A 14926-nucleotide genomic window follows, 5' to 3' on the forward strand; every position below is an offset into this window, starting at 1 on the left:
ATAATTTAATTGTTCTATATTTTTTGAGCTATCTTTCTTTTTTAGGTTTTTACTTCTTGATATTATTACAAATATTTCTTTTAATAATGAATTCATTTCAATATGTTTAAAGTTGATGGTTTAGTTTGATGATTTATTTTAGGTGTCCTTCAAATCTTGTGAGTTTTAATTCGTAAATTGATCTATTGGTTATTAATTTAATTGACTTTAATTCATGAACTTCTATCTATAAGTTTATAAGAAATTTAATATCATTAGTGTTTGAGAAATTTGCTTCTATACCAATGAGTTCTCTTATAGATGAACCGATACATTTTAGAATTTCAATATAATTTATCTCTGTAGGTAAGTATTAAATTAAAACCCATGTATAGGAGTGTTTTACTTCCTAGTCAAAGATTCATTAAAGTTTCCCATTTGATGAATTTTATAGAATAGCCTTTATATAAACAATAAGGAACTAAAAGAAAATAATCTCTAATGTAACTATTTAGACAATGAATGTAAATTAAGCAATTCAAGACATAAGATATACTTACCTAGTCACTGCAAGAATCATCTAGCCATCTAATCAGATTGGGAATTTTCGGTTCAAGACCACACTAGTAGACATAGAGACCTTGATCTTGACATTCCATTTGACATTTTTCACTATATATGTCATTGATGATGCATGTGTTTTCAAAATTGAAGTCTAAATGTTTTGAAGGGAAAACAACTCTATGGAAAAAATTTGAGCAACAATTTTACCCGATTGGAATGAAAAAGCAAAGGGAGTACACTTATGAGGAGGAACATAAGAATTAACAGGGATAGATCTATTCAAAGGAAAAGGTTTATTGATTGGGGTCTGTTGAGAAAGAGAGAAAGAAGAATTTCCTACTAAAAGGGGAAGACCTCTTGTGGGGATCTAATTAGATACAAAAATATTAGTAGGTCTAGAAAAGCTAGGGTTAGCAGATATAGGTTTGATTATGTTTTTGGATTTACTATTTTCCTATTAACCACTGTGGTTCATTCACTCCTTTCTTGATCTATTTTCTGAGTTGGAATTTTAGGTTATTCCTAAGAGAGGGAGCCTTTGATGTTTGTAGATTTGATTGTATCTTGCTTCCCCTAGGTATTTTTTGATCTTGTGGTTGAAGATGTGATGAACCTTCCTAGATCTTCTTTGAATATTTGGTTTGGAGTAGAAATTTTGCTGAAACTCAATCAAGTCTTTAGTTAGGGAATCCACTAAAGAGGCAACCCTGATATTTGCTTGATAATGGGGCTTTTCTTTAGCTTCAACATGGTCCTCCTGGGCATTATAAATTTATTCAAAATAGGAAATGAGTATAGTTGAGCATACTTGGTTTTATTGAAGTAAGATTTTGTACTTTTTGTTGAACTTGCAAAGTTCCCATTTTCCACAAAACTCACCATTGCCAATGTATAAAATTAAAGTTAACTTTAAATTTAAGTAAAATAAATTTTTAGAATATTTAAAACAGACTAAAAATATTAATTTTTCATATGTAAATAAAATGATCATCTAAATAAATCTTCTCATAAAAATTTTACAATGAAAATAACATTAAAAATATTTTAAAATTAAAAACTTAAAAATAATTATAAAAATTTAAAAAGTAAAGTAATTTATAAAGCTAAAACGCAAACCAATTTCAAATTAAAATAATTTATAAAATTAAATTAAATTAATTTAAAAGAATAAAATCAAATTATTTTTTTTCAAATGAAAATATAGATTAACTTGCTATTTATAAAATCATATATTAATTATTTTTACAACAAAATAAGAAAAATAAGAAAAAAATAACTTGGAAAAAAGCTTAATTTTTTTTAAAAAAATAAAAAACCAATGTATACTATAATGAAGAAAGCCTATTTTATTATGTAGAATGTCTCCAACTCTTTCTATTATTCTACCTTTACTTTTCCTTATAATAACATATCATTCTCTCTTTTACCTCTCTCTTTGTATAACATTATATCCCATGGGCCATAGGCATCCTTGATATCAACACTAGCTTAGTTGTATATGTACAAAAAAATGTTATGAATGTTTCCATTTTAAAAGACACTTCAACATTTTCCATTAGTTCCTCACTAAACACAAAAAACTAATCTTGAGCCATAAGTTTCCATCAATAAAACACAAAGGCATTGACCAGATAGAGATCATTGCAAAATCTACTTCAATCAATCATAAAAACATGAAGGTAGGAAATTTGGGGCATGCGCCCTTGTTTTCTTAAGTTTTGTTTGGAGTTAGTTGTAGAATGTTGTGATATTGCTATCATAATTTAAGTGTGTGATTTTGAGTCAAACTCATTGACCATTCTACATAGATCCATCTCTCATGAGAATAAATGAAATACTTAGCACTCATTGGATCTAGGTGATGCTCACATGGGTGAAGCACTAGGATCCAATGAGTCATAAGTATTCCATTTATTCTCATGAGAGATGGATTCATGTTGAATCACTACTCATGAAACATGGGTCAATGAGTTTGACTCAAAATCACATAGTTAAATCTTGATAGTAATATCACAATTGGACTTACTGTGGAAATTATCTCCTACTTATCAATTGTAGAATGTTTTCATGTATTCGGTTTTGCCTTGTCTAGCTTTGTTACTCGAAATGAGAAATCAAGAAATGTAGCAATAATGAAAACCTGACAAGAAATGACTTTTTTTTGAATTTTGCATAAGAAATACACACACACACACAATCAAAATATTATATATATTATCAATTTAATCAGTAAATAGCTTTAAAAAAATGTCAATTTATAATATTATGCTAACACAAATTAGCCACTTTTTAAACTATTGTAAAAAATAATTTATTTAATATGTAAGTCATTGTTATGACTTGGAGAGGGAATATACGGTTTAAACTACTATAAAAAATAATTTAATTAATATCTAAGTCACTGTTATGACTGGGAGAGGGAAGACATGTTGGCAACAAGGAGGGATATGTTTAGATTTCATTAATATTACATGTTAATAATCTACCATTAGTTAGTTAAAATCAAATCAGTTAATGATCTTATTAGTTTAATCATTAATTACTTCCAACAAGATGTAAACTTTTTGTTTCAACTTTAAAATATTAGTTCTTAAATTTAAGGAAGTTAGTGGTCCCATGAATATCATTTGAAGAATGTAAATTTATGTGTCACTATCCCCATCTCATTTTGACTCCTATTTCATAGGAAACGATTCCAATCAAATTTTTAGCCCCCTGCTCTAATAGAATCTAAACCCATCCTAAAGAACCCATCCCATAAGTATTAATTGTTTACTATAGATAATGGAGTCCAAATGGGGAATGTGGTTTGCCTAGGACCTACACAATTTTGGAGAACAAATGTGAAAGAAGCAACACAAGTGTAGTCATTTACTTATTTATAAACAACGTTGGAGAAATTAGAATGTACACTTCTTGAATGTATCCCCTTTCAATGTCTATGGGATGTGGATCTTTGTTGATATGGGTAGTGATACTGCATTTTCATTTCCCACATTCAGTTGGGTGTTTACAAGATGAGAAAAATTAATTGTTGGATTTCAAGGCTAGTATGAATCTTTTATGAGGTTGGTTATCAAGTTGGCCAGACAACTCAAACATCACATAGTAAGACTTGACTCCTATGCTAAAACTATTAAATAGTCAAAATTGACTTAATTTTTCAAGTTTAATTTCTCCTTTATTATTTGATGTTTAAAATTGACCCATCTTGGGAGGATTAAATTATTGTGAGTGGGAGGGTGTTATCTATGATTTACAACATTTACTATACAGCCATGGGATTCCTCTAACCTAGATTCCCATACAATGACATGCATACTTTGCTCTATACTTCTGATTTGATCCTAGTAGCTTTTTCTGGCCTCTCTGCCAATATTGTCACATTTTCACTAGTGGAGTGATATTTTAAATTTCTATGAAATAGTTAAATTTAAAGAAAAATGTACAACCACCTGAAAACATGAGATTAGTGAATTTTTTTATATGACTGGATAAGCCTAATAACATGGTTAAAATTTTGAATTATAAATAAATTGATAAATATTTGCAGATTTTAAAAGAAATTAATATTTATTATTATTATTTATTTAATTGTGTCATATATGAATAATACAAATAATGATGTATGAACTAAATTTCTACCACTTAAATTCATATGAGTTCTTCTTCATAAACTATCCTAAATAATAAATGTGTTTAAAATAAGAAATATATTTAACTCTATATTTGATTAAAATATCTATATTTGAATAACATTTTACAAATTACAAAATAAACATCAATGTAAAACTGATTTTTTTTTTTTTAAGTTTATCCACTTGCCACAAACGTGGAAAAGATAAAGTTGCAATTAATGCATTCATTAATAGAGGTGTTAGAAAAATGATTGTTTTTTAAAAAGTTTATCCACTTGTCACAAATGTGGAAAAGATAAAGTTGCAATTAATGCATTCATTAATAGAAGTGTTAGAAAAAATATTTGTATTTTTGTTGAAGAAAATTGAATTTTTTAATTGCATTTTATGTAACTAATATAGAACCTCATGATTCCATTAGTTTCCCCCAAAGACAGGAACTAATAAATATCCTTGTGATAGTTTAGAAACTAAAAGATGATAAATGCTTTTAAATTTTTTTTTTTTTTTTTTAAATAAAATTAAATGGGCAGTTATGAAGCTAAAGAGACAGTGGATAATTGTTTCGACTTCCGAATCGGGAAAACGAGATTACTTTTTAAAAGCAAGCATATCCTTTCTCAGCAACCCGCTGGAGGATAATTATGCCAGCGGAAAACAGAAACAGATGTCCGATGTTTCAGCAGAAAACAAGGCTATCGTGTTGCGTTTCAGATCACGTAGACGTCAATCGCAATTATGATTGGCAGCATACCTTCACAACAATGTCTATATAACAATGGCTTTCCTTCCTCAAAATCCAACTTCGTTTCATTTGTGAAAAACAAATTCCAAGCTTACATTTTACAATAAGATTTTTTTAAATGGCAAATGCAACTGCAGGAAAGGTTATTACCTGCAAAGGTGAGTTGAAAGTTCAGGAATCCATCATTTCAATGTTATTTGGTTACATGTTTGAAGAAAAACCGAAATTTGCAATATGCTTTTGTTTCCAGCTGCCGTGGCATGGGCGGCAGGGGAGCCCCTGAAGATTGAACAAGTTGATGTGGCACCTCCGCAGGCGATGGAAGTGAGGATCAAAATCCATTACACTTCCCTTTGTGGCTCGGATGTTACTTTCTGGCAAGCAAAGGTATAATTAGTACTATCAATACCAATATGCTGTTGCTTTGGCCTTGCAGATCATTCATTCGTTCTATACCAACGAGCTGAAACTTTTTTAGTCTGAATCTAACTGCTACTTTTATTCTATTGTAGGGACAAATCTCTGTTTTTCCTCGCATATTTGGACATGAAGCAGCTGGGTAGGTTCCCTTGCATTTGTATCTCATATCTCTAGTGTGGCAACAGCTAAACAACAAACTAAAATATGTATCTTATTAAGGGGACACTAGGTTCTTTTATCAATCGCCTTCATATGCTCTATGCTTAATATTTTAGTTTAGTTTTTAGCCAATACCTCTCTCTAATCTGATAACGTCTAAAACAGCAAAGTAAAACATGTATCTTATCAAGGGGGACACACGCTTTTTTAATCAATTTCCTTTCTATGCTTTACGTTTTAGTTTGATATTCAACCAATTTCTCTAATATAACATGTCTGACATAATCCATGTATCTAATATATTCAATCTTATCTACAATTTACCACTAATTGTATACAAATATTTTAATTATCTTGAATCATTTGGACTTATTTGAAAGGACTAATTAATCTTGTTGGTTGTTCACTTTGGTAGACTTTGATATCTATGAAAGGCTAATAGTAGAAAGTGTAGGGTTAGTCTAAGTGTACAATATCTAATTTTATCCAAAGTATTTTTCAAAATGTGCGATTGAGGTGAGGTTAGTTTATCTTTAAAATTCAATATCTATTATTTGATTTCATTCAAAGTCTTTTATCACTTATCTAAATGTGCAACTTGGTCTAACTAGGTCCCCAATATCATATTGTAAATCTAAAGCATTTTTTCAATGATTCAAATATAAATTTGTGGTGAGATTGGTCAAGCCCATCTACCCAATACCCAATTTCATCCAAAGTCTTTCTCAAATTACCCAACTATGCAATTGAAGTGACAGTAGCCTAACCAAGTACACAAAACCCTATCCATCCAAAGTCCTTTTCTAGTTACCTAGATGTACACCTAAGGTAATGTTCGTCTAACCAAGTACCCAATCCCCAATTTTATCTAGTGTCTTTCTCCAAATTCTCAAGTGTGCAATTGAGATGAGGTTAATCTACCCCATGTACCTAGTTGTTGATTTCATCCAAAGTCTTTCTCCAATTTCTCAAATGTGCATGGTAGATGAGATTTAGTATATCTAAGTATGCAACACCCAATTTCATCCAAAGTCTTTCTCAAATTACCCTAATGTACAATTCGGGTAACCATTTTCATCAAGTCTTCCTCCAATTATTCAGATATGCAAGTGATGTGAGTTTAGTCTAGCCTGAGTATCCAATACCCAACTCATCCAAAGTCTTTCTTCATTTTACTTAAATGTGCAATTTAGGTAATGTTAGACTAGTCTACACATCCAATATCCAATTCATCCAAAGTCCTTTTCTCAAATATACCCAAATGTGTAACTAAGGTATGGTTAGTTTAACCCAAGTACCTAATACCAAATTTCAATCGGTTTCTCTTCAATTATCAAATGTGCAACTAAGGTGAGATCAATCTAGTCCATATATCCAATACCCAATTTTATCTTAAATCTTTTTCCCATCATGCAACCATTGTAACTGGGGTGAGAGTAGTCTAGTTCATGTACCCGATTCTCAATTTCATCCAAAATCTTTCTCCAATTACTCAAATTCGCAACTAAGATGAAATTAGGTATCCTATACCCAACTCATGCAAAGTCCTTTTCCATTTTACCAAAATTTGCAACTATGGTGAGGTTAATCTACCCCAAATACCCAAAATCCAATTTCACACAAATACTAACACCAATTGATAGGACGGTTCATTCTATTTGGCAATTGTGAATGAATTTAAATTGGGCCCAGTTGATAGGACTTCTCACTCTATTTGGCAATTGTGTATGACAGAGTGGTAGAAAGTGTGGGGGAAGGAGTAACCGATCTCAAGGAGGGCGACCATGTGCTGCCTGTATTTACAGGGGAGTGCGGAGATTGCAAGCACTGCAAATCAGAAGAGAGCAATCTATGTGACTTGCTAAGGGTTGATCCGAACAAAGGAGTTATGATTAGTGATGGCAAAACGAGGTTCTCAATCAGAGGACAACCCATCTATCACTTTGTGGGGACATCCACTTTCAGTGAATACACCGTTGTACACTCCGGTTGTGTTGCCAAAATAAATCCTGCAGCTCCTCTGGACAAAGCCTGCATTCTAAGCTGTGGTGTCTCCACAGGTACATTAACATTAATAGCTAATTAATATCTCAAATTGTTATTCAATGCGTATTATATATGTAGTTAAACTTATTTTGCCTGAAATCAGGGATGGGTGCTACATTAAATGTGGCCAAACCAAAGAAGGGATCCACTGTAGCAGTTTTTGGTCTTGGAGCAGTTGGGCTTGCGGTAAGCATAACATACATATTTTGTACACAATGATTATTCTTTGCTATGCGAGTACAATTCTGGTTTAAAATGTCTAAGAGATGTTTAACCACAGATATTTTAAGCTCCTTTTATTTTCAGTTATTGTCAATTGTAGGTGCAGTCTATAAGATTTCTACAATGTATATTTTTTTAAAAAAAATTGGATCTGATTGAATGAGGGAAAAATTGTCACCAAGGTTTTCAATCATATTATATGATCTATTATCAGAATGAATCAACACTTTGGATTCTACTACATAATTCTCATCACGAATATGGACTATATGATATGATTCCAAACGTCGATGCTAAATCTTTTTTGACACACTCAATCTGAAAACAAATATACAATCATAAGTGCTTCAAATTTCTTAATGTAGTGTTGTTTATATTCTCTGAAGGCTGCTGAAGGAGCAAGAATTACTGGGGCTTCTCGAATTATAGGCATTGATATAAATCCTCAAAGATTTGAGAAAGGTTTCTAAATGACACTTTTACACATTTTATATTTGCCCATATTGCAATTTCTCTTTCAACCATTGTTTTTCTCATTGTTTGCTCTGCTTTCGTTTTAGCAAAGCAATTTGGAGTAACGGAATGTATAAACCCAAAAGACCACCAGAAACCTATTCAGCAGGTTTGTTAACCCCAATTTTGATCACATATTTTCAGTGAATACAAAGCTATAGTTTTTCGAGGAATGTATGGATTTCATCCTTGTTTAATATTAAAACATAAAAACACAAATGAATTTCTTTTGATCTCACAGGTGATTGCTGAAAGAACTAATGGTGGTGTAGACTATAGTATTGAATGTACTGGGAGTCAATCGATTCAAGCATTCGATTCTTGTCATGACGTATATCCTCTTCCCCTATTTCATATAAGAGATTTTCCCATTAGAGTAAAATAAGATGCTTATGTTGTACAAACTGACTTAAACTTTGTGTGAATTTGAAGGGGTGGGGTGTGACGGTTTTAGTGGGAGTGCCTAATTCCGATTCAATCTTCTCCACAAGTCCTCTGAATTTTCTGAATGAGAAAACATTAAAGGGAACATTTTTTGGGAACTATAAGCCCAGATCGGATCTACCAGGGCTTGTGGAAAAATACATGAACAAGGTGAGACTTGTAGTTTCCGAATTTGTGTTCTTCCTGCTATAGTTTAGATAAATATTTCTGAAAAAAATGTTGCTTATAATTTCAAAGATTTCTCTAAAGAATGTTTCTCTGAAAATGCGAGGTGCCTGTTTGTTTGTTTTTGGGGCAGGAGCTTGAACTGGAAAAGTTTATCACGCATGAAATAGACTTTGCAGATATCAACAAGGCATTTGAGTTGATGTCGCAAGGAGAAAGCCTGAGATGTATTATCAACATGAATGCCTAGAGAGGGGAGAATACACTGAAGGTTTCGATTTCAACAGATCGTTGAACTGCCAAAATATAGTGTTTTGTGTTTTTTTGGTTTATATATATAGAACTTATTAAGAGTTTAAAAATGTTGTGACTATCATTTAAGTCTTGGTATTTACTTGTCTTAAATGTTGTAAAGGAATAGTGCTCATAAAACATTCATCTGATTTAAAGCCTAGCATCTTATAAGTTTTAATATATTGCTGATCATAAATAATGTGAAAAACAAGAAGTGTTCTTTAAATCTTTGAACAATTGGGCTTTGGGTTTCGGAGTAAACATTAGGTATTTTAATGATTTTGTTATTTATATGATATTTGTTTTAACTTCAATGTTAAAAGTTATATATTTAGAGTTTTAGTGATTATAATTATTTATTTGATATTTTTCTTAATTTGAATAATAATAGAACATCTTATTATTAAATAACATGTATTATAAATTAAACAAGTATCACGTAATGGCTTGTATTTGTAATAGATTATAATAGTTTTAATAAAATAAAATAATAAAATGAAAAAATTGATAATATTAAATATAATTTTATTATATATATTTATATTTGATGAAAAATTTATATATAAATTCTAAATTTCAATTTAGAGAGATTAAAAAATTGTCATTCTATTAAAAAAAAATTTTCTAATTTATTACATAAATGTATTGATACTCTTATAACTTATAACTTAATTGTATTTTAGTATGTTATTATATTAATACATTAATATTTTATTTTACTATAGATAACTAAACATTTATAAAAGAAATAGTGTTAAGATGTAGAGATTTTGGCCATCAATAATCATATGTACTAGACTTTAGCCTAATAAAAAAGTATTTTAAGAAAGATATTAACATTTATATTATATTTTTACCTTTTCATTTATTATTATACCCTTTTCACAATATTATATGATGAAATGTTATTTTTTAATATATACATTAGTTAACAGTCATCTTTCTTAATATAATCAATGAGGGGTGATAGAACTAATATTTATTAATATTTACAAACCCAAAACTATTTATTTCCATTATTTTTTTAAGTGAATGCTAAATTTTTAGGCAATGCTTCCAAAAAATCCTATAAGAGCCAATCAAGTTCAAGTAAAATGTTTTTTTTATAAAATAGATATTAAAATCTCATATATAAGCATTTCAAAAATCAAAACTTAAATTTAGAAGCGAAAATAATTAGACCTAATTGATTGAGATATAAAAAATTAATCACTAGATATGTAAAAGTGATTACAATAGTATGAGCCTATGACAAATGCAATAAGAGTTGAATTAGAGATACTAAACGTTGTCATAAATAGTCTACTTAAATAAAGAGAAAACTTATAAAATAACAAAATCATAGACTAAGAACAAATATAAAATCTTATATTTCATAAAATGTATAGAAATAAAAATGTTTAATGCAACGAAGAATCTAAAATTATCATTAATTTTCAAAAACAAATATCAAAACTACTATTGTAAAAATGTTATATTAATTATCATAAAATGAGTATTAAAAAATTATAAATATTTGTATTAAATGGAAATGCAATGAAATGTTATTGATGCTTAAAGAGAAGGAAATTTATATATTATAATATTATATTAAAATTCATAAACTTGGATGTAATCTAATAAAATAAAAATATATTAAAATCTTAATTTTTCATTGTTGTTTTTAAAGTTGGGAGAACCTCTTTAATTCCCTTCCAAAATAAAATCTTAAGGCACAATCTCAACCTCATCCCTTATCCAAAACCTTCAATTTTTTAGTATTAGTAGGAATATAATAACTCATCAATATGGTATTATGTAATATCCACATCAAATAGAAAATGATATAATTAACTTAATTTATTGTATAATTAAATTAATATATTAGATTATCTTACATTTAAAAAATAATAATAAATTTTTTTTGTTAGCCTATTCTAACCTTCTAGGTACTTCTAGCCTAGTGTTTGTTATCATATATAATTATCATGGAGATTATTTTCTTGTACAATTGCAATATGAGTTGGAATTAAATGTTTTATGTCATTTTCTAGGTGCAAGATCCTCCCTGTTTTGCCATTTACACTTTGGGAGTCACTCGTCACTTTGCCATTTAAAGAAATTTTGACATTTTGAAATTTCATAAAACCTGATCAAGTCCAAATTTGTGAAGTATTCAAGTATTTTCTTAAAGGTACATTTGATGTAACCTAAGATATACCTTGATAATTTGAAAACAAAAGTTCTTGCCAACTCATTATAGTTGATGGTGTTAATATGTGTGTGTGCGTGTGTGTGTGTGTGTCTATATATCTATATATGTATGTATGTATGTATGTATGTATATGTTGTGTGTGTGTGTATATATGAATATATATGTATATATATTCACACACACGCACGCACACACACACACACACACACACACACACACACACATATATATATGCATATACATATATATACACACACACACATATATATACATACATATATACATACATATACATATATGTATATATGAATCTTAATCATTGTAGTGGAACCATTAGTTGAAGTCACCACACACTATCCATACATTACAAGAAGTGGCAAACACTCTCATTGTATATTAATATGTGTGTATACTTTTAGTGCATTGCACATTGATGGTACATTACAAAGATGTTGTACACATTGGCACATTACAATGGTATAAGAGTTGGTGGTCTTGCCAACCTTCTGGGTAATATTGGATGCAAACATGATCTTATTTTAAAAGATAAGATCGCATCTGCGCTGCATCCTCCCATGAAGCCATGACCTCATCGTAACAATCCCATTGGACCCTAACCTGGTCCATCTCTCAGCCTCAAAGTGCTAGGGTCCGCCGGGCAATAATGCGGATAGGCTCCAGTGCTAGCTGTCCGTCTAACTCCACATGTAAAGCATCCCAATCTATAATATGAGACTCATCATAAATGGATCCTCTAAGTACTAAAATATGAATCGTGGATGCGTGATAGGCTAGGTGGCAAAGCTAAACCGTATGCAACAGGTCCTATCCTCTCAAGGATCTCGAATGGCCCAACAAATCGGGGTGCCAACTTAGAGCCCTTTCCGAAATGAATCGGACTCTTGTGTGGTTGCACCCTCAGGAACACTCTATCTCCAACCTGATACTCTCAATCTATCCTCTTCGCATCTGCATACTTCTTTTGCCTATCCTGTGCCTCTCTCAGGCGTTGTCTAATCAGGGTCACCTGTAGCTCCATCTCCTTTACTAACTGGGGGCCAATAGATACTCGATCCTCGATCCTATCCCAACTCAAGGGTGTCCTACACGGTCTCCCGTATAAGGCCTCATAAGGTGGCATACCTATGGAAGAATGATGCCCATTGTTATAGGCAAACTCGAAAAGATGCAGGTATTCCTCCCATTTGACCTGATGGTCCATCACATACATTCGTAGCATGTCCTCCAAAACTTGATTCACTCGCTCGGTCTGGCCATCCGTCTGAGGATGGTACGCTGTACTAAAATTGAACCTAGTGCCCAAAGTCGACTGCAACTCTCTCCAAAATGAAGAAGTGAACAAGGAGTCTCTATCAGAGATGATCTTACGGGGAACACCATGAAGTCTAATAATGTCCCACAAGAACACCTGAGCTATGTCTCGTGTTGTGAATGTAGTACGCAAGGGTGAGAAATGGGCAACCTTGGTCAATGTGTCAACTATCACCAAAATGGCATCATGGCGACGAGATGACATAGGAAGACCAACAATAAAATCCATAGATATAGTGTCCCATTTCCACACTGCAATCTCATGTGGTTGGAGAAGCCCGCTAGGATGACGGTGCTCTGCCTTCACCCTCTGGCACTCGAGGCATCTCGCAACTATGCTAGCAATCTGCACTCTCATGCCTGGCCAATGATACAACTGCCTCAAATCTGCATGTAACTTCTTAACACCGGGTTGCACTGCATAAGGTGCTCTGTGAGCCTCAAGTACAATTAGCTCGCGCAAACCCCCAATGGAAGGTACATACATACGTCTCCTATGATGCAAAAGTCCATCGAACTCCAAGGAATACTCTGCAAACATCCCTTCCAAGTGTCTTTGAGAATGTACTAACTTCTGCATAAAGCTCATCAGCTGGTAAGTGCTACAAGATCTGCTCTCTCAAGTCAGTGCAAGTAGTCACAGATGAAAGCTCATGGTGCCTTCTACTTAAGGCATCTGCAACCATATTCTCCTTTCCCTTGATGTAATGTACATCAAAATCATACTCACACAGAAACTCCATCCACCTTCTTTGCCTAGCATTAAGGTTTGGCTAAGAAAATATGTACTGCAAGCTCTGGTGATCGGAATGAAGCTCGAATCTATGACCTAGAAGGAAATGTCGCCATCTCACCAAGTCATGAACCACTGCCACTAGTTCTAGGTCATGAGTAGGATAATTGAGTTCATGAGTCTTCAACTTCCTAGACTCAAAGGAAATAGGTCGTCCTTCCTGCATAAGGACTGCTCCTAACCCATCTAAAGATGCATCGGTGCACACCACAAAATTTGCAACAGGATCAAGTACTGCAAGAATCGGTGCACTTGTGAGGGATCTCTTGAGCTCTTCAAAATCTCTACCACACTTCTTCGTCCACTCGTACTTCTTCCCCTTCCTCTGAAGAGAAGTGATGGGGTGTGCCAATCTAGAGAATCCTGAAATGAAGCGTCGGTAATAACCTACTAGCCCCATAAAGCTCCTCACTTTAGTAACACTGGTGGGTGCTGGCCAATCCATGATAGCCTTGATCTTTGATGGGTCTACTGTGACACCATCACCTGATATGACATGATCCAAATAATGTATCTTGGGTCTAAAGAATGTACACTTCGACAAGCTGCCAAACAACTGATTCTCTCTCAGCCTCTGCAATACCTGTCTCAGGTGCTCTTCATGCTCTCTCTCATCATGAGAATAAATCAGAATGTCATCAAGAAACACAACTACAAACTTATCCAAAAAAGTACGAAATACTACATTCATGAGGCTCATGAATACAGTTGGAGCATTTGTAAGGCTAAAAGGTACCACAGTGAACTTTTAGTGGCCATACCTAGTACGAAAAGCTATTTTGGGGATATCACTATCCACAATCTCAACTGATGGTAACCCGACGTTAGGTCAATCTTTGAAAATACTCGAGCACCCTACAACTGATCAAAGAGATCATTGATTCTGGGAAGAAGATATCGGTTCTTGATGGTTACTTTGTTTAATTGTCGATAATCAATACACAACCTAAGTGATCCATCCTTCTTCTTGACAAAGATCACCGATGCACCCCAAGGTGACACACTAGGTTGAATATGCCCCTTCTCTAAGAGTTCCTCCAACTGAGCCTTTAGCTCACTAAGCTCATGAGTAGTCATCCTGTATGGTGCTCTCGAAATTGGCTCGGCTCCTGGCACTAGGTATATGTGAAAATTCACTGCTCGAGGTGGAGGCATACCAGGAAGCTCTGAAGGAAACACATCTGCAAACTCCTGAAGGATTGGAAAATCATCAAGGGATGGCTCCATTTCTGAATCTTCCTCTTGGTCACTAATAGTGATAGCAAACAACTGACAACCCTTTCGACTGCACCGTCTAAGCTGCATAGCGGAAATCATACGAAGGGACACTGCCCTCTTCACTCCGAAGATCTCCCTAGAGATACCATCATCATCCACACATTCCACCCTCTTCTGTCGACAATCCATCTTGGCGCTGT

At 32.7% G+C, this 14926-nt stretch overlaps 1 protein-coding gene across 1 annotated transcript; it reads left to right on the plus strand.

The window, feature by feature from the left end:
• Positions 1 to 5181: 5181 nt before the first annotated feature.
• LOC149545594 (alcohol dehydrogenase-like) lies at positions 5182 to 9173 on the plus strand. Its single transcript, XM_089794201.1, has 9 exons — positions 5182 to 5313; positions 5439 to 5485; positions 7240 to 7565; positions 7655 to 7737; positions 8160 to 8235; positions 8334 to 8395; positions 8528 to 8617; positions 8719 to 8880; positions 9029 to 9173. Exons 1-9 carry the CDS (start codon positions 5245 to 5247, stop codon positions 9143 to 9145), a joined length of 1032 nt encoding a protein of 343 aa, XP_089650327.1. The 5' UTR covers positions 5182 to 5244; the 3' UTR covers positions 9146 to 9173.
• Positions 9174 to 14926: the final 5753 nt, after the last annotated feature.

Source organism: Cupressus sempervirens, chromosome 7 (assembly GCF_028749045.1).
Source record: "Cupressus sempervirens isolate cs-2001-9-10 chromosome 7, ASM2874904v1, whole genome shotgun sequence".
Classification (NCBI taxonomy): Eukaryota; Viridiplantae; Streptophyta; class Pinopsida; order Cupressales; family Cupressaceae; genus Cupressus; species Cupressus sempervirens.